This window comes from Lissotriton vulgaris, chromosome 9 (genome assembly GCF_964263255.1).
Source record: "Lissotriton vulgaris chromosome 9, aLisVul1.2, whole genome shotgun sequence".
Taxonomy (NCBI): domain Eukaryota; kingdom Metazoa; phylum Chordata; class Amphibia; order Caudata; family Salamandridae; genus Lissotriton; species Lissotriton vulgaris.
The window spans coordinates 1,137,728,543-1,137,749,252 of record NC_141697.1 but is presented as its reverse complement, the minus strand read 5'-3'; the positions used below and the strand labels follow the sequence as shown (position 1 = coordinate 1,137,749,252).

Here is a 20,710-nt window from a genome sequence, read left to right as displayed (position 1 = left end):
AATTAAAATAAGACCTAGCTAAATTAATTACCAAAAATCGCTCTACCCCCGGTTTTCTTCTAGATGAAATAAGAATCTCTCCTGTGTTTTTAAGAGAAGTTTCGCCACAAAAGCAAGAGCGAGCTTTTAAAAGACATGATCTAAGGTAAGAACAATCGACCTGTAAATAGGGAACTAAAGATAGAAAGCCCAGCTTCAATTCTCTGCTAAACTCCCTTTCTTTTTGTTTTTGTTTTTTGGTTTCTTCAAGACCAAAAACAAATACTTGACCCACATACCGGGCGAAGAAAAGGAAGACCGTCCTCTGCACAAGACTCGCCTGTAAAGCATCCCAAGTATTTACGGGTCCACCCTGAAAGTCAGGGAACAGAATAGGAAAATAGTAGCAAAATTGGTATTTTAATAAGTGGTAAAAAAGGCCAAAATAATGACTAATACATGGAATTTCCTGATAGGCACTATGATTTTATACATTAACGGAGCAGCGGAAGAATATTGACCCACTCCATCTGTGAAGAATTTTCATCAGAGAAAGGTAAACAAATAGTCAATAAGGTGTATTAAGATAAAACAAAAAACAATACCTTGAGGTGATTTAATGACCCAGTTTATTTATATATAAATACTTCACAGAAATCGAGATAACTCCGACACGGTCACATATCGCCAATTCTTTTAAAAAGCGACTGACCAATCAACAGCTCAATTTGAGGTATGTATAAAGCTAACACACCCCAGATTGATGTAAAAGCTGAAATGTCTATAAATCATTACAATAACACTGAGATTATGATAATGGATAGGTGATATCGAAAGTTAAAAAAGTGATATCAAAGGTGATACTTAAAGTGAAACAGGTATCTCCAACCAACTGCCCTAGAGTAATAGGCGTGAAGGGACGAAAGTGTAAGGGTGTGACCAAACTAAAGTTGTGGGATTCACAAATACAAGATAGGTTTGTTTTATACACATAGCAACCCTACAACTATATATTTCTATGAAATATCTATAATATAGAGAGTGTCAATGATCGTGCCGTCACGGCTCAATGAATAAGATGGTTTCGAATATAGGATGTATGCAAATTATACTAGATAGGTTATAGTCGAATTCTGTTCTGCCCCGGATTCAATACATTAAATGTTAACATGTTATCCTTTTGTGTTTTAAATTTACAGTGATTTTAACTTACACACTGTCCTGAAGAAGGTGACGAAATAATATCACCGAAACGCCGCGTCGACAATTTTTGTTTGTGTGATAAATTTGTTGCATTGAAAGAACCTTTTTAACTGTATTTTGATTTTAAAAGATAAAATGTTATATCAATTGTTTTAACATATTTTTTTAATGAATAAATGTATGTACTTGTTTCACAAGATGGTATGAACAGATAAGAATATAAAAATAAAAAAAAGTTTTTTTTATACAATTTACACTATAGTGTTTACATCCTTATTATCTTATGCTATGATCAGATAGGCAAAATTATGTTTACTAAGGTATATTGAAATTGATTGTGAATTTGTCGATCCCTCCACAACTTTAAATACGTGTGTTGGCTCACCCCAAGCTCCTTTCTGTAACTCCACAGAGACGCAAGTCTCTTCTCTTAGACTACATGAAAAGGGAATTTGTATATTTGTCTGTTTAAGAACCCCTTCCCTTTTCAACAAGGGTTTCTCCTTCCCAATTTGAGGTCATAGGTCGACATGTTTCGCGCCTGCTCCGCCATAAAAATCGTTGGCGCTTCTTCAGGACCAGAGCAATAATATTTGGAGTGCACATGATGAAAAAATATTACTAAACCCTCTAAAACAAACAGGGTGGTGCAGTACCCTGTATACCTATAATATGGCTACAGCTGCATGATGAAAGAGTGCTCCTGATGAAAATCTCGCCAGGTTGTGAAGAGACCTCCACCGGCGAGATCAAGTGACGCCCGCACATTACCGGGAATTTGACCAGGAGTGCTGACTCCTCTACACCTACCTCCTCCATCCGTCTGCCGATTGTTTTCTAATATTTGTTTACAGTTTAAAAGTTTGCGCCCTTTCTTTCCCCGTTTTATGAATTGATGTTAATCTTAGAAAAATGAAATCAGCTAGAGGTGACTATATGGTGGTGCAGTCAATACACAACCCTATCAACATCAAAGGTATCTGTTTAAAGATTGAGTGTACTTTACTTTCCATCTATACAATAAGAGAAACAACCTTGTACTTTGTCCCCTGCAGATCCAACAGCCTCACAGACCGCATTTCCTGCCCCAATCTAATGTCATTTCCTGTTTCAGTGGTTGAAGAAAGGTCACAAAATGGAGCCAAGCCTTAGTTGTAAATTACCTACAAAAGTTACAGTTAGTCAGATGGACACAGTTTTTGATAAAATAAAATTCAAGAGTAATAAAAATGTTTTCAGTGATAAATAGTATTTTTTTTATGAATGTTTCAGCGGAATTGCATAACAAACCCACAATTCTGTCCAAGGAGCTTTACAAGCGGGCATAGTTGCACACTTGCTAATTTGGCCAATGAAGAAAGTTTCTCAGAATATTCATAGAAACCGGTGACGGTGACATTCATATGATCACGTGGAACCGGTGTTGGTGACATTCACATGATCACGTGGAGAGATTCCCACATGTATCATTGTACATAGTGTACAGTTGGGCTTTTTGATAACCCTTGGCATGTGCGCAAATAAACTTTTTTTCCTCTACGGAGAAAATATTTTTCTGGTTGGGATAACCCCTTACTAGATCCCACCAATATTGTGGTTGATCTCTTCCCATTACCACCCATGATAGGAACTTGCTCCTGTCCTATACGGAAGTAAATCTCCAACAATTACTAGAGTAGGAATGGATTGGAAAATAATTTATAAATACCCTCAAAGAAGCACATTTGTAGGTGTACACAAACTTTTAGGGTATATGAGCCCAGGAATTTTCGTTCAAGGCCCATAAAATAGATTACATTCATGTGAACAAACAATTTTACAACTGTAAAACCACCATCTGTGAATTGCAAACATGTTATCACACTCCTAAAAAGGCTATTTGCCCTTTTAAGCTAAACTAATGCCTCCTGCAAACTAATAGGTTTATGAGTTAGGCACATGTCCATATGTAGGTAAAGCACAAACATAACTCTGCAACCTGGCTTAGGTCTTGCCTACCAGACAGCACAAGCTGCCTGGTACCAAAATACTTTTGTGAGCCTACAGAGGGCATTCTGGCTGTCCATTACTTAACGTGTTGCCTTTATTGTCACTCTCATTTACTTGCTTCTTATGCTATGCTCTGTCTTTCTCTTTTTGTCTTTGTCTCTCCCCTGGAGCATCGACTCTTTAACATCCTTTTGATTGACTGACTTATATCCTTACACTGATCATGTGTAGGGAACTACTTTTTTTCTTTTTGACTAAGCCCTCCATGAGAAAGCAATGTTTTCCAGTTCTCTCTCAAATGTCTGTCTCCCCCACCAAACACCATGTCCCACCCCCTGTGTTGTTCTCTCCCTCCTGTGCTGTTCGCACTTGTGTGCTTCTCTTTATAAACACCTCCACCCCCATGCTACATGTTGCTCTCTCCCATGTGTGCTTCTCCCCACCTGGTGTTGCTCTCTCCTTCCAGTGCTGCTCTCTCGCCACCCATGTTGCTCTCTCCCATGTACTGAGTTTGAACACCTCTCCCCACCTGCTCCTCACCCACTAATCTGATCCTCCTGAGGTCCTTTCTTTATTATTATAATGCACTTTGCACTTGAAAAAATAATCCGTTTTAAAAATTTACAGATCCAAGTGGCATCCACCTTCTTCGATCAGTAAATATAAAAAAGCAAAATAGTTCCTGTCATTTTGTTGGCACACACATTCATGGTGAGACAGAATGAAGCAACTTGCAACACTAGTTGCTTTGTGGCACCTTTCCCCCCAATATTGTGCAGTACCACTAACATTAAAAAAACATTTTGCTTTTTGAAGATGCTGGACAGCATTGGCAAATTGGATTGGAAAACCTGATTTGTCAAAAGACAAGACCTATTGGCTTATGCAACGCTTGTTACTTTTGTCTTCACACATACATCTTTTGGGGGGTGGCACATGTATTAGACTGCAGTGAGCGGTTGTACTATATAAACACAGAGGGTACCATTCTGATAGAATGAGCAGTGCTCTGTACCTTCCAGTAATACATGTATTTATGGACATCACTACGTTGCACAACACACCACGGGACCTTGTGTTCAATGTGTGACGTCATAAGTAGGATCTGCCTGCAGTGGAGGCTGCTACGGGCTAGTGGTTGTGAGGCGAGGAGTTAAAAAAAATGAAAATTCCACATATCTGCCGGCTGGCCGCCACCTCTGGCCTTCTTCTGTCGACGACGCAAGGTCCCATGGAAGCAGGAGCACACAAGCTTCCAGACTCCCCTAGCCAATCGCAAAGCTGTCTCTTATTTTGCGGAGGAGCCGCCGCTGTCTGTCTGCTAAAACAAGGCTGCAGTGCAGCTAAACCGTACATACACAAAGAGCAACTGTGAAATTAACTGCTTTTGTTAGTCATTCTTTGATGGCTGCTGCTATTGAGACAGACAAGCAGTTAAATGAGTAATATGCAATGAGTGGATGTGTGAGTAGATAGATTACACCTGGTGATTACAATCTTACTCTGTATACAGATTTTTTACTATTATAATAAAAACAATAATAAGTATTATTGTTATTATTATAATTATTGGAAGGACTCAAACGTATTACTATTACACAATTTAATCATCACTAGTTTGAATTTCAAGTGAAAGGGATAATTATTAATGATAATAATCATAATACTACCACTACCAATAATAATGGCAATAATTATTATTATGAGTTATAGTATTATTATTATTAGTATTATTATTAGTATTACTTTGTTTTATTAGTATTAAAATGTATTTATGTTCCCATTATTCAAAGGTTTTATGTTTCTCTTTGCAATTAATGAAATTCTTATACAAGTCAGGCTTGCCAGCTGAACCAAATTTCAACACTGCTAACACAAACACACACACACAGCTGCACATGGAAATAAAGGGGCATATTTACCAGTTAACTGGTGCAGGGCAGTGCAGCAAGTCACCTTGCTGAGCTGCGCTGCATCACAGGGAAAGGGCAGGAATGCACCGTATTGATCCATTACAGTGTATTCCTGACCTTACCCCTTGCACTGGTTCCCTTTTGGCTCTCTGGCGCCAATGCAGGCACCCTTGCATCATGGTGCAAGTGTGCCTGTGTTGTAGGCAGGATTGTTTTGTGCAGGAAGGGGCACTATCCTGCACAAAAACAATCCTTAGAGGCATTTTCCTCGTTCTATGTGTGGTGAAGAATGCATAAACATATTTCTCCTCAATACGTCTCTCCTGGGAAGGCGTGTCTTTTTGGCGTGGTTTGGTAAATCTTGGAATTTGTCAAAAACCATGGAATTTGCAGAGGAACACCCACTGCTAAGCCCATAAAACTCCTCCCTTGTGCAGAGTATTTCAACTGAAAGGTTTGCGCTGCGTTACTCCATATTTTTGAAGCCATTCAAAGCCACACAAAGTGGCTTTGCATGGCTTCAAAAATATGACAGAGATTTGCATCATGCACGTACTACGTTGTTTGGTGCAAATTATGCAAAGCTCCCATAAATATGCCCCATATAATTTTGGCAAGGATGACGCAAGTTGGTATTTCCAATGCCTGTAACTTAACGAGTCTTGTATTTCACCAGCTACTGGTTTCGACAGTAACATTCCTAACCGCATATTTCTTTTTCCAGGTATTACAAGGTGGGGGTCTGGAGTCCCCAACAAAACCCAAGGGGCGGCCAAAGAAGAACTCTATCCCCAGCAGTGAGCAGCTGACAGAGCAGGAGAGAGCGAAGGAGGCCGAGAAACAGACGGAAAGCCTCCATTCCCCTGAGTGCGAGGGCAGTCAGGAGGCATGAGGGACTGAGTGGCCCTGGCTGAGGGCACGACCCAGTGAGGAAGGGCTCAGCTGCGAACCAGGCCGTGGCTCTGGACAATGCCTCGGAGGACAAAACTCACTCTGTGGACAAAGCACTGGCTGCGGACAGTTCACAAGCCCTGGACAAGGTCCAAACAGAAGACAGGGCTATGGCTGTGGAGATGGCACCAACTAAGGACAAGGTCGTGGCTTGGGAACAAGGCCATTGCTCTGAACAAGGGGGTTCCGTGGATAAAACCCGGGTCGTGGACAAGGCCCTTCCTGAAGTACGAATCAAACTGTGGACAGGACAACCCGACGACAAATCCCTGCGTGGGTACTGTGGGCACTGAGCGCCATCAGTGTGACTTGAACCTGCCAATCACCTTTTTGTAGAGTCGTTTATTTTATAAACAGAACACTTACTACGAAGCAGCAGTTTGGGCTAGTATTTCGACTGTGCGCACCAGCCAACTGGTACTGTCACTTCATGTTCGGAACAATTGAGTCTCCACAGTGTGGATGTTGTTTGCAATGTGCATCTAAACTCCCTCCTCCCTCGCGCATGCTGCCTGCACCGGCACAGAGGCTGGAGACGTGCCCACGTAGTCAGTGGGCGGCTAACCTTGCGACGTGAGTGCGTCACACGCAGTGTCTGAAAGGAATCCGCCTGCCACCTGTATTATGCACAGAAAATACGGTCTTCGGCCTTTCTGTAGCAGTTCAGGCGATACAGAAATGTACATTTTTTATATTGTGTTTAATATTTGTTTAATAACGTGAAAACCTCAGCAGACTGCCCTTTTGCGTCAGAAGCCTACGCTGCCTAATATCCTGTGGTGCTTCCAGCTGCTTCTTTGTCAGCAGTTTTACAGCTAAAATTACGGATTTGAAATAAAGTATTTTATTAAACGGAGCTCAGCATATTTTCAGCGGGTCTATAAGTTGTGTACTTTTGCCCTTATTTCCCTTAAAAGCAGAGTGACCAGAATGTGTGCCTTTTCTCAATTAAATGAAGGATTTTTCATTTCTGCTTTTTTAACGTGATTATTTTCTTTGCGGATGTGTACGAACATGGGGTCAATACGTGATCAAATGCTACTTAATGCTTTTTCCCTTAGAATGGTCTGGGACAATACAATTGCTATAACATTTCCCCTAAAAATAGAACGTGGAGGGTTTATCTCTGATACCTCGAAGCAACCCAGCCCATAAAACTATTAGGGGGATTTTTTTTGTTTGTTTTCTTAGAGCCCCTGCATCTCCACTCTGCATATTGCTGGAAGAGTCAGCCCCGCCCCCCCCCCCCCACCGACATTTTTTGTCCCCCCCCCAGAAATGTGTCTCTAGTTGCGCCTCTGTTCTAGAGAGACTTTGTGGTTCTTATGTTCTTATACCCATCTCCTACGTGAGCTGGCCCCTTATTTTTGCTTACATTTCATTACGGTTCCTAATAGTTTTCCCCAAGTTTAATATGGTTAGATATCTTCAGCGCCTATTTAGGTGGCGCATTCAAACCTTAAAGTTTTTCCATAGTAGGTAGTATTTTTACGGGATCACAAATAGGACAAATTAGGAACTTGGGATATGGGGAGACACATTCAATTGCTGAGAATCACAGACATTTGTGATTTTAAACGTTTACCTGGTTCCTCGTCCAGCATAATAATTAGTTGTTCGCCTCCAGTCTGGCGCGAAAAAGTCTACCAGGCATAAAGTTTTATTTATGCAATGCGGATGGCGGAAGGAAAAGTTACAATATTCTTTAAGCTTTTGTTTTAAGATTTTATTTTGTTTTTGACAGCATTGCTTGTATTATTTAATGTCAAGTTGGGATTACTCGGTTATTTGGAGGTGACTGCAAAATACATTACTATTAAACAAAAAAAACCTGTTTGCATATTTAATACACGTATACGTGCACACTCTGCCCTGCTATTGGCATCATAGTGGCAATATCAGCCACAGTTACTAATAACGTTTTTTTTTGGGGGGGGGGGGGGTAAAAATGAATTTAACGTGAGGAAATTGGTAAAAAGGATACATAAAAAATCAGTTAACACTATTTGTTGCTTCACTTTGGTGACAGAGGGAGCTTTGCGTGCTGTCCCCAGATCAACGGCGACAGAAAGCAAAACCTCCTCGTATTTAACTACGAACTCAATAAATGTCCGTAAATAGAGTTGAGGTATCGATTATTTTATTTTTATTTTGTATCGTTGAGATTTGAAAATATTTTTTTATTAACACCATTAGTCAGCTGCTCTCAGTTTGGTTATTAATAGAACAGATCACTTCCGCAAAGAGACGTAGCCTTCTGCCCTCCTCTTCCCCATGGTCCATTGCTCACTTCTGCGGCTATTTCTCAGCGCAGGTGGTCTTACGAATCGCCTGCAGTCTTCATTCCCCTTCTTCAAGTTGTCAGTCATTCGCAAGGTTGTCACTACTTGAGGGGAGGCTTCCAAGGCTGTGTGTCAAAGGAGGTGGGGTCTTGAAAAGCTCTAGCTCAATGTCCTGCTTCCAACGCCCCAGAGGACGCGGGGGCATGCAACTCTCTATGCCAATGTCCTACCAACTCCAGGGAGAACTAAGGGGCTTCCAGGATGCCGTGCCAATGACCTTCTATCCCCAGAGGACGAGGGGGCATGCAAAGCTTTGCACTACAGTCCTTTCCCTGCCACTGAGGACGAGGGGGCTTGCAAAGCTCTACGTCAATGTCCTTCCAATGCCATGCGCTAATATTCTTCCAAAGCCATGGAGGATGAGGGGGTATGCAACTCTGTGCCAATGTCCTTCTAAAGTCATGGAGGACGAGGGCGCTTGCAAAACTCTGCGCCAATGACCTGCCAACGCCACATAGGATGAGGGGGCTTGCAAAGACCTGTACCAATGTCCTGCCAATACCATGGATGATGAGGGTGCTTGCAAAGCCCCGTGCCAAAGTCCTTCCTGCGCCATGGCAGGATGAGGGGGCATGCAAAGCTCTGCACTAATGGCCTTCCAACGCAGCAGAGGATGATGGGGCTTGCAAAGCTCTGTGCCAAGGTCTTTCCAATGCCACAGATGATGAGGGTGCTTGCACAGCTCTGCGGCAATGTCATGCCAATGCAGCAGAGGACGAAGGGGCATCTGCGCTAATGTCCTTTCAGTGCCAGAGAGGATGAGGGGGCATTCAATATGCTGTGCCAATGTCCTTTCAATGCTACGGAGGATGAGGGAGCAACGCCAAGCCCAGTGCCAATGCCACAGAGCACGCAGGAGCTTGCAAAGCTTTGTGCCAATGTACTATCCAGTCAACGGAGGATGAGGGAGTATGCAACTCTGTGCAGTGCCAATGTCCATCCATTGCCACAGAAGAAGAGGGAGCATGCAAAGCACTGTGCTAATGTCCTTCCATTGCCACGGATGACGAGGAGATTTGCAAAGGTCTGTGACAATGTCCTTAAAATGCCACAGAGGAGAAGGGGGCTTCCAGGCTGCTGTGTCAATGTCATGCCAATGCCACGGAGAATGAGTGGGCTTGCAAAGGTCTGTACTAATGTCCTTTCAATGCCACAGATGATGAGGGGGCATACAACTCTGTGCCAATGGCCTTCCAACGCCATGGAGGACCGGAGAGCTTGCAAAGCTCTGCACTAATGTTCTTCCAATGCAGCAGAGGACTTGCAGCAGAGGACAAGGGGGCTTGCAAAGTTCTGTGCCAATGTCCTTCCAATGCCACGGAGGGCAAAGGCACTTGCAGAGCTCTACGCCAATGTCTTTCTAACACCACAGAGGAAATGGGAGCAGGCCAAGCTCTGCGCTAATGTCCTTCCAAAGCAGCAGAGAATGAGGGGGTTTGCAAAGTTTTGCAACAATGCACTTCCAATGACATGGAGGTCGCAGGCACTTGAAAAGCTTTTTGCCAATGTCCTTCCAGAGCCACAGAGGACACAGGGGCATGTAAAGCTCTGCGCCTATATCATACCAAAGCAACGGAGGACGAAGGGGCATCGTCTGCACCAATGCCCTTCCAATGCCAGGGAAGACTAGGGTGCTTCCAAGATGCTGTGCCAATGTCCTTTCAAACGCCACAGATGACGAGGGGGCATGCAAAGCTCTCTGCCTTTGTCATCCCAATACAACAGAGGATGAAAGGGCATAATCTGCACCAATGTCCTCCCAATGCCGGTGAAGGTGAGGGGACTTTCAAGATGCGGTGTCAATGCAACAGAGCATGAGGGGGCATGCAGAGCTCTGCGCCAATGTCCTGCTGGTCGGATCACTGACATATTATCGATAACATAAATATCGATGTACCAAAATATCGAGTTAAAAATATAGAATACAAAAATATCGAACTCCTATCTCCAAACAGGTAAGTGCAAAAATACCGAATCAAAAATATCATTGTAAAAAATATAGTCAAAATATCAAATTTTTTAAATGTCTGAAAAGTAATTGAAAAATAATAAAATATTAAATATAATTAACTTAAACATACTTAAAATACTTAAATAACCTTAAAATTAATAAACAATTAATTTAAGTTAAAAATAATGGAACATACAATTTAATTTTTAAATACATGCATACATATAAACATAATATTAATAAAAAATATACAATATTTTTACCGTAGGTTAGTAAGACAGTAAAATTTACTATTACCACACCACTGAGTGCAACAGTAGGGAAAGCGTTGGATAGCGGGAAGTAAAATTTACTATTCCAACCCCAAAGAGTGCAACAGTAGGGAAAGCGTTGGATAGCGTAGGGATAAAAATTACTATTCCCACTCCAGTGAGTGCAACAGTAGGGAAAGCGTTGGATAGCGGGAAGGTAAACATTACTATTCCCACTCCAGGGAGTGCAACAGTAGGGAAAGCGTTGGATAGCGTAGGGGTAAAAATTACTATTCCCACTCCAGGGAGGGCAACAGTAGGAAAAGCGTTGGATAGCAGTAGTGTAAAAATTAATATTCCCACTTCAAAGAGTGCAACAGTAGGGAAAGCGTTGGAAAGCGTAGGGTTAAAAATTACTATTCCCACTTCAGTGAGTGCAACAGTAGGGAAAGCGTTGGACAGCGGGAGGGTAAAAATTACTATTCCCACTTCAGAGAGTGCAACAGTAGGGAAAGCATTGGATAGCGTAGGGGTAAAAATTACTATTCCCAATCCAGAGAGTGCAACAGTATGGAAAGCGTTGGATAGCGTAGGGGTAAAAATTACAATTCCCACTCCAGGAAGTGCAACAGCAGGGTAAGCGTTGGATAGTGTAGGGGTAACAATTACTATTTCCACTCTAGTGAGTGCAACAGTAGGGAAAGTGTTTGATAGCGGGAAGGTAAAAATTACTATTCCCACTCCAGGGAGTGCAACAGTAGGGAAAGCATTGGGGAGCGTAGGGGTAAAAATTACTATTCCCACTCCATGGAGGGCAACAGTAGGGAAAGCGTTGGATAGCGGTAGTGTAAAAATTAATATTCCCACTCCAAAGAGTGCAACATTAGGGAAAGCGTTGGATAGCGTAGGGGTAAAAATTACTATTCCCACTCCAGTGAGTGCATCAGTAGGGAAAGCGTTGGACAGCGGGAGGGTAAAAATTACTAGTCCCAGTCCAGAGAGTGCAACAGTAGGGAAAGCGTTGGATAGCGTAGGGGTAAAAATTACTATTCCCACTCCAGGGAGTGCAACAGTAGGGTAAGCTTTGGATAGTATAGGGGTAAAAATTACTATTCCCACTCCAGTGAGTGCAACAGTAGGGAAAGCGTTAGATAGCGGGAAGGTAAAAAATACTATTCCAACTTCAAAGAGTGCAACACTGGGAAAGCGTTGGATAGCGTAGAGATAAAAATTACTATTTCCACTCCAGTGAGTGCAACAGTAGGGAAAGCGCTGGATAGCGGGAGGGTAAAAATTACTATTCTCACTCCCGGGAGTGCAACAGTAGGGAAAGCGTTGGATAGCGTAGGGGTAAAAATTACTATTCCCACTCCAGGGAGGGCAACAGTAGGGAAAGCGTTGGATAGCAGTAGTGTAAAAATTAATATTCCCACTCCAAAGAGTGCAACAGTAGGGAAAGCGTTGGAAAGCGTAGGGTTAAAAATTACTATTCCCACTCCAGTGAGTGCAACAGTAGGGAAAGCGTTGGACAGCGGGAGGGTAAAAATTACTATTCCCACTTCAGAGAGTGCAACAGTAGGGAAAGCATTGGATAGCGTAGGGGTAAAAATTACTATTCCCAATCCAGAGAGTGCAACAGTAGGGAAAGCGTTGGATAGCGTAGGAGTAAAAATTACAATTCCCACTCCAGGAAGTGCAACAGCAGGGTAAGCGTTGGATAGTGTAGGGGTAACAATTACTATTCCCACTCTAGTGAGTGCAACAGTAGGGAAAGCGTTTGATAGCGGGAAGGTAAAAATTACTATTCCCACTCCAGGGAGGGCAACAGTAGGGAAAGCGTTGGATAGCGGTAGTGTAAAAATTAATATTCCCACTCCAAAGAGTGCAACATTAGGGAAAGCGTTGGGTAGCGTAGGGGTAAAAATTACTATTCCCACTCCAGTGAGTGCATCAGTAGGGAAAGCGTTGGACAGCGGGAGGGTAAAAATTACTAGTCCCAGTCCAGAGAGTGCAACAGTAGGGAAAGCGTTGGATAGCGTAGGGGTAAAAATTACTATTCCCACTCCAGGGAGTGCAACAGTAGGGTAAGTTTGGATAGTATAGGGGTAAAAATTACTATTCCCACTCCAGTGAGTGCAACAGTAGGGAAAGCGTTAGATAGCGGGAAGGTAAAAAATACTATTCCGACTTCAAAAAGTGCAACACTAGGAAAGCGTTGGATAGCGTAGAGATAAAAATTACTATTTCCACTCCAGTGAGTGCAGCAGTAGGGAAAGCGCTGGATAGCGGGAGGGTAAAAATTACTATTCCCACTCCCGGGAGTGCAACAGTAGGGAAAGCGTTGGATAGCGTAGGGGTAAAAATTACTATTCCCACTCCAGGGAGGGCAACAGTAGGGAAAGCGTTGGATAGCAGTAGTGTAAAAATTAATATTCCCACTCCAAAGAGTGCAACATTAGGGAAAGCGTTGGATAGCGTAGGGGTAAAAATTACTATTCCCACTCCAGTGAGTGCATCAGTAGGGAAAGCGTTGGACAGTGGGAGGGTAAAAATTACTAGTCCCAGTCCAGAGAGTGCAACAGTAGGGAAAGCGTTGGATAGCGTAGGGGTAAAAATTACTATTCCCACTCCAGGGAGTGCAACAGTAGGGTAAACTTTGGATAGTATAGGGGTAAAAATTACTATTCCCACTCCAGTGAGTGCAACAGTAGGGAAAGCGTTAGATAGCGGGAGGGTAAAAAATACTATTCCGACTTCAAAGAGTGCAACACTAGGGAAAGCGTTGGATAGCGTAGAGATAAAAATTACTATTTCCACTCCAGTGAGTGCAACAGTAGGGAAAGCGCTGGATAGCGGGAGGGTAAAAATTACTATTGCAACAGTAGGGAAAGCGTTAGATAGCATAGGGGTAAAAATTACTATTCCCACTCCAGAGAGTGCAACAGTAGGGAAAGCGATGGATATCGTAGGGGTAAAAATTACTATTCCCACTGCAGAGAGTGCAATAGTAGGAAAAACGTTGGATAGCGTAGGGGTAAAAATTACTATTCCCCCTCCATAGAGAGCAACAGTAGGGAAAGTACTTCATATATGATTACAAATTAATTAAATATTAATTACCAATTTAATATAATATAATAATTAATCAATTGAAAATAATAAAAAAATTAATTACTAAAAAATAATTACCTATTAATAAAAATTAATTACCAATAACAATTAATTAACAATTGAAAAATAATTAACAATTAATTCAAAATATATACCAATTAATACATTAAAAAATGTAATCGATTACAATTAAATTACTTCCCACCCAATTCCCCTATAAACCCACAACCAGCTACAGAAAATAAATTAATAAAATGAACATAATTATCAATTATTCAATTAATAGAAATGAATTTCCAATTATATTTTAATTAACTACCAATTAAAAATTAATTAACAAATAATTAAAAATAACTACCAATAAATAAATTAAAATATTGAAATAATTATAATTAAGTTACTTCCCAACCTGTTCCCCTATAAACCCACAACCCGCTACAGAAAATAAATTAATAAAATTAACATAATTATCAAGTAATCAATTAATAAAATTAATTACCAATTGTATTTTAATTATTTACCAATTAAAAATTAATTAACAATTAATTCAAAATAAATACCAATAAATAAATTAAAATATTTAATTAATTATATTTAAATTACTTCCCACCCTATTCCCCTATAAACCCACAACCCGCTCCAGAACTATTACGCAAAAACTTAAATACCATAAAACTCATTAATTAAAGTAAATTATAAAAGAAAAATACACTTTTAACACATATACTAACATAAAAAACACTTACATAATATTAAAAAATAAATATTAACTTACTTACCTACAATTCGATATTTTTGTTGTCTATATTCTGTCCATAGATATTTTTGTAGTCTATATTCTGTCCATTCGATATTTTGTCCATTCTATATTTTGGATTCGATATTACTGCTATTCTATTCGATATTTTTGTAGTCTATATTCTGTCTATTCAATATTTTGCCCATTCTATATTTTTAACTCGATATTTTGCCCATTCTATATTTTTTACTTGATATTATGACTGTATACCCTGCAGCACACAGGGGCTTGCAAAGCTCTATGCCAATGTACTATCAATGCAACGGAGGATGAGGGGTCTTACAAAGATCTGCCCCAATGTCCTTCCAGCATGTCCTTCTAGCATCACGGAGGACGAAGGCGCTTGGAAAGCTCTGTTCGAATGTCCTTCCAATGCCAATCAGAATGAAGGGACATGTAAAGATCTGCATTAATATCCTTCCAAAGCTGCGACGCAACGCAGGGCGAGGGCCTTGCAAAGGTATGCACCAATGTTTTTCTAATGCCACAGAGGATGAGGGTGCTTGCAAGGCTCAGCGCTAATGTCCTAAGAGCGCCACTGAGGACAAGGGGGCATGCAAAGCTCTGCCCTAACATCAGGCCAATGTAACTGAGGGCAAACGGGCATCAGCTGTGCCAATGGCCTTCCAATGACTGGGAAGATGAGGTGGCTTTCACAATGCTTCGCCAATGTCCTTCCAATGCCATGGAGGATGAGGGGGTATGTAATTCAGTATCATGTCAATGCAACGGAGGATGAAGGGGCATCATCTGCACCAATATTCTTCCAATGCCAGGGAGGATAAGAGGGCTTCCAAGATGCTGTGCCAATGTCCTTCAAATGCCATGGAGGATGAGGGGGTATGCAATGCAATATCTCAAGATTGTTTCTAGATTTTTATTTTTAGGTGATCAGTCTTTTAAAAACAAAAACCATTACACAAAAGAATTTTTTTTAAATAGTACTACTACATATAAACACATAAAATCATTGACAGAATCTTACAAAGTTAGTCTATAAGGTACATTTGTGCATCAAATATTTAAAATTTCAATTCTAAACGAAGGTTTAAAAAGATCATGTCTTTCTAACATCATTATTATTAAAACGGCCTTTAACTCTTCTTGATTTTCTGGTTGTCCGTTAGTTTTTTATAGAAAATCTTTTTCACTCTCTACAGAGTTTCAAACGATTTCCTTTAAATACACATTTAAAAGATTCACCATTCTACATACTAGGGGGATTGAGGTCCCGCCGAGCCAGGTGATTACAGCTTCTCTACATGATCGTATATTTAAACTACTCAGTAGTGATTTTAATAGTGACTTTCGTTCCTTTAATAGCTTAGAGCATACACAAAAAATGTGCTGAATAGATTTGTCTTTGTATCCGCATAGTCTGCAGTCTCGATTTTCCTTTTTATCCTTCCATGCTGGGATTAAGTCTTTTGTTTCCCACATGCCCAGACGCGACTTCATAAATGGATGTTGTAGGGTATGTGAGAAATCGGCTGATAAATATTGCTGAGGCTTCCTTTTCCCATATGAATTAATAACCGTCCAGGCATGCCGTCTTTGCAATAGGGCATGGGTACTCACAAACTTCCTCTCTGGGCCAAATTTACAGTGTGGTTTGTGTCCGAGGGCCGCACCAGTGGAGGCGGGGTCAGTGGAAGAGGAGGTGGGGCTAGAGCAACAAAAAAACAGTGACCATAAGGTTGAACACAGGTCCCTGCAGTGGACGCCTTCGTCCACTGAGCCACCAGACCCAGCATACACACATCTCTCTCTCTCTCTCTCTCTCTCTCTCTCTTTCTCCCCCTCTCTCTCCCTCTCTCTCCCTCTCTCAACCTCTCTCTCCCTCTCTCCCTCCCTTTCTCCCTCCATCTCTCCCTATTTCTCCCTTTGTCTCACTCAGACTGTCTCACTCCCTCTCACTCCCTCTCTCTCTCCCTCTCTCTCTCCCTGTCCTTCTGTCTCACTCACTCTGTCTCACTCCCTCTCTCTCTCTCTGTGTCTCCCTCTCTCTCTCTCTCTCTGTCTCCCTCTCTCTCCTTCCCACTCCCTCTCGCTCTCTGTCTCCCTCTTTCTCCTTCCCTCTCCCTCTCTGTCTCCCTCACTCTGTCGCCCTCCTCCCTCTGTTGCCCTCCCTCTGTCTGTCCCCCTCCTACCTCCCTTCTCCCTCCCTCTGTCTGTCACCCTCCTCCATCTGTCTGTCACCCTCCTCCCTACCTCTGCCTGTCACCCTCCTACCTACCTCCTCCCTCCCTCCTCCCTCCCTCCTCCCCCTCTCTGTCCGTCACCCTCCTCCCTCCCACTGTCTGTCACCCTCTGTCTCTCTCCCTCTCCCTTTGTCTGTCTCCCTCCCTCTCCCTTTCTCGGTCTACCTCCCTCTCCCTTTCTTTGTTTCCCTCCCTCTCCCTTTCTCTGTCTCCCTCCTTCTCCCTTTCTTGTCTCCCTCTGTCTGTCTCCCTCTGTCTCCCTCCCTCTCCTTGTCTTTGTCTCCCTCTGCCTGTCTCCCTCTCTTTGTATCCCTCTGTCTCCCTCTCTTTGTCTCCCTTCCTCCATCTCCCTCCTCCCTCTGTCTCCCTCCTTCCTCTGTCTCCCTCCTCCCTCTGTCTCCCTCCTCCCTCTGTCTCCCTCCTCCATCTGCCTCCCTCCTCTCCCTGTCTGTCGCCCTCTCTCTGTCTCCATTTGTCTGACTCATTCCCTCTGTTTGTCTCCTTCCCTCTGTCTGTCTCCCTCCCTCTGTCTGTCTCCCTCCTTCTGTCTTTCTCCCTCCCTCTGTCTGTCTCCCTCCCTGTCTCCCTCTGACACCCCTTCCCTCTATCTGGCTGTCTCCCTCCCTCTGTCTGTCTAGCTCCCTCTGTCTGTCCCCCTCCCTCTGTCTGTCTCCATCTGTCTCCCTCCCTATGTCTCCCTCCCTCTGTATCCCTCCCTCTGTCTGTCTCAATCTGTCTCCCTCCCTCTGTCTGTCTCTGCCTGTCTCTCTCCCTCTGTCTCCCTCCCTCTCCCTTTCTCTGTCTCCCTCTTTCTGTCTCCCTTTCCCTCCCTTTCTTGCTCTCCCTCTGTCTGCCTCCCTTTCCCTCCCTCCCTCGCTCTCCCTCTGTCTGGCTCCCTTTCCCTCCCTCCTTTTCTTCCCTCCCTCGCCTTCCCTCTGTCTGCCTTCCTTTCCCTCGCTCCTTTCCTTCCCTCTCTCGCTCTCCCTCTGTCTGCCTCCCTTTCCCTCCCACCTTTCCTTCCCTCCCTCGCTCTCCCTCTGTCTGCCTCCCTTTCTCTCCCACCTTTCCCTTCCTCGATCTCCCTCTGTCTGCCTCCATTTCCCTCCTTCTCTCACTCTCCCTCGCTCTCCCTCCCCCTCACTTTCCCTCCCTCACTCGCTCTCCCTCTGTCTGCCTCCCTTTCCCTCCCTCCCTCGCTCGCCCTCCATCTACCTCCCTTTCCCTCCCTCCCCCTCCCACTCTCTTCCTCCCTCTACCTCCCTCCCTCGCTCTCCCTCTGTCTGCCTCCCTTTCCCTCTCTTTCCCTCCCTCCCTCCCTTGCTCTCCCTCGCTCTCCCTCCCTTTCCCTCCCTCCCTCGCTCTCCCTCTGTCCGCCTCCCTTTCCCCCTGTCTGCCTCCCTTACCCTCCTTCCCTTGCTCTCCCTCACTCTCCCTCCCTCTCCCTCCTTCCCTCGCTCTCCCTCCCTCCCCCTCCCTTTCCATCCCTCCCTCGCTCTCTCTCTGTCTGCCACCCTTTTCCTCCCTCCCTTGCTCTCCCTCCCTCTCCCTCCCTCGCTCTCCCTCCCCCTCACTTTCCCTCCCTCACTCGCTCTCCCTCTGTCTGCCTCCCTTTCTCTCCCTCCCTCTACCTCCCTTTCCCTCCCTCCCCCTCCCTCCCTCTCTCCCTCCCTCTACCTCCCTCCCTCGCTCTCCCTCTGTCTGCCTCCCTTTCTCTCGCTTTCCCTCCCTCCCTTGTTCTCCCTCGCTCTCCCTCCCTTTCTCTCCCTCCCTCCCTCTCCCTCTGTCTGCCTCCCTTTACCTTGCTTTCCCTCTGTCTGCCTCCCTTACCCTCCCTCCCTTGCTCTCCCTTGCTCTCCCTCCCTCTTCTTCCTTCCCTCGCTCTCCCTCTGTGCATGCTTCCCTTTCCCTCCCTCCCTTGCTCTTCCTCTGTCTGCCTCCCTTTCCCTCCCTCCCTATCTCTCCCTCCCTTTCCCTCCCTCCCTCGCTCTCCTTCCCTCTCCCTCTCTTTCACTCCCTGCCTCGCTCCCCCTCCCTCCTTTTCCCTCCCTCCCTCCCTCTGTCTCCCTCCCTCTACCTCCCTCTGTCACCCTCTTCATCTCACACTGCCTCTGTCTGCCTCCCTTTCCCTCCCACCTTTCCCTCCCTCCCTCGCTCTCCCTCTGTCTGCCTCCCTTTCCCTCTGTCTGCCTCCCTTACCCTCCCTCCCTCGCTCTCCCTCCCTCTCCCTCCTTCCCTCACTCTCCCTCTGTGCATGCTTCCATTTCCCTCCTTCCCTTGCTCTTCCTCTGTCTGCCTCCCTTTCCCTCCCTCCCTATCTCTCCCTCCCTTTCCCTACCTCCCTCGCTCTCCTTCCCTCTCCCTCCCTTCCACTCTCTCCCTCGCTCTCACTCTGTCTCCCTCCCTTTCCCTCCCTCCCTCTGTCTCCCTCCCTCTACCTCCCTCTGTCACCCTCTTCATATCACACTGCCTCTGTCTGCCTTCCTTTCCCTCCCACCTTTCCCTCCCTCGCTCGCTCTCCCTCTGTCTGCCTCTCTTTCCCTCCCTCCCTCGCTCTTTCTCCCTCTACCTCCCTTTCCCTCCCTCGCCCTCCCTCCCTCCCTCCCTCTCCCTTTCCCTCCCTCCCTCTCTCCCTCCCTCTACCTCCCTCCATTGCTCTCCCTCTGTCTGCCTCCCTTTCCCTCCCTCCCTCGCTCTTCCTCCCTCTACCTCCCTTTCCCTCCCTCGCCCTCCCTCCCTCTCCCTTTCCCTCCCTCCCTCTCTCTCTCCCTCCCTCCCTCTACCTCCCTCCATCGCTCTCCCTCTCTCTGCCTCCCTTTCCCTCCCTCCCTTGCTCTCCCTCTGTCTGCCTCCCTTTCCCTCCCTCCCTCTCTCGCTCTCCCTACCTCTCCCTCCCTTTCCCTCCCTCCCTCGCTCTTCCTCTGTCTGCCTCTCTATCCCTCCCTCCCTATCTCTCCCTCCATTTCCCTCCCTTGCTCTCCTTCCCTCCCTTTCCCTCCCTCCCTCGCTCTCCTTCCCTCACTTTCCCTCCCTCCCTCGCTCTCCCTCTCTCAGACTCCCTTTCCCTCCCTCCCTCCCTTGCTCTCCCTCCCTTGCTCTCCCTCTGTCTGCGGCCCTTTCCCTCGCTTTCCCTCTGACTGCCTCCCTTACCCTCCCTCCCTCGCTCTCCCTCGCTCTCCCTCCCTCTCCCTCCTTCCCTCGCTCTTCCTCTGTCTGCCTCCCTTTCCCTCCCTCCCTATCTCTCCGTCCCTTCCCTCCCTCCCTCGCTCTCCTTCCCTCTCCCTCCCTTTCACTCCCTCCCTCGCTCTCCCTCTGTCGCCCTCCCTCCCTCTGTCTCCCTCCCTCTACCTCCCTCTGTCACTCTCTTCATCTCACACTGCCTGTGTGTGCCCGGGCTGAGACAACTTCCAGGCACACACACACACACACATCCGCACCCGAGCACTTCGCAGGTCTTTAAAAGACCATTTGTATGATAATGAGGCTTTTGTATTCCACCTCTTAGTGCCCCTGCAGCTCCACTCTGACTATCACTGGAATGCCCGGGCCCCCACAGAGCAGCAGAGTGTCTCAGAGTCGCGACGCGCAGTGTTTGTAGACACGTACATTTTTTTTTTAAACATGGGTAAATTGTGCGCAAGGTCCCCGAGCCGCCAAGGAAGGCTTGCCGGGCCGCTGGCGGCCCACGGGCCGTACTATGAGTACCCGTGCAATAGGGTATTCTCATCCATTGAGTGAGACATCGATTTTATTGTGATGTTAATTAGTTTGTTGAATGCCTTTTTTCCTATGCTAAGATTCCAAATATCTAGGGCAGAGAGGTCCTTTATCACCTGGTTTAAGTAACTACCCCAGTATCCTTGCATTTTCTTTTCTTTTTGTCTTTCTGTTTCTTTCCAGCATAGGTGATCTATGGTTCCGCTTGCAGAAGCACACAACCTCCAGCACAGTTTTATGAATGCTCCTTTGCTGCGAAATTCCTGGTTTAATAAGCCAAACTCTAGCCGCACCTGGGCAGGCGAT

At 45.1% G+C, this 20,710-nt stretch overlaps 1 protein-coding gene across 1 annotated transcript in view; it reads left to right on the top strand.

Moving 5' to 3' along the window:
- Window positions 1-6,990, top strand: part of BARX1 (BARX homeobox 1) — a 30,467-nt gene extending 23,477 nt beyond the window's left edge. The window contains exon 4 of the mRNA XM_086936857.1: window positions 5,809-6,990. Coding sequence (XP_086792983.1) covers window positions 5,809-5,976 — 168 coding nt within the window. The 3' untranslated portion in view covers window positions 5,977-6,990. The remainder of the gene's footprint in view (window positions 1-5,808) is intronic.
- The last annotated feature ends 13,720 nt before the right edge of the window (window positions 6,991-20,710 follow it).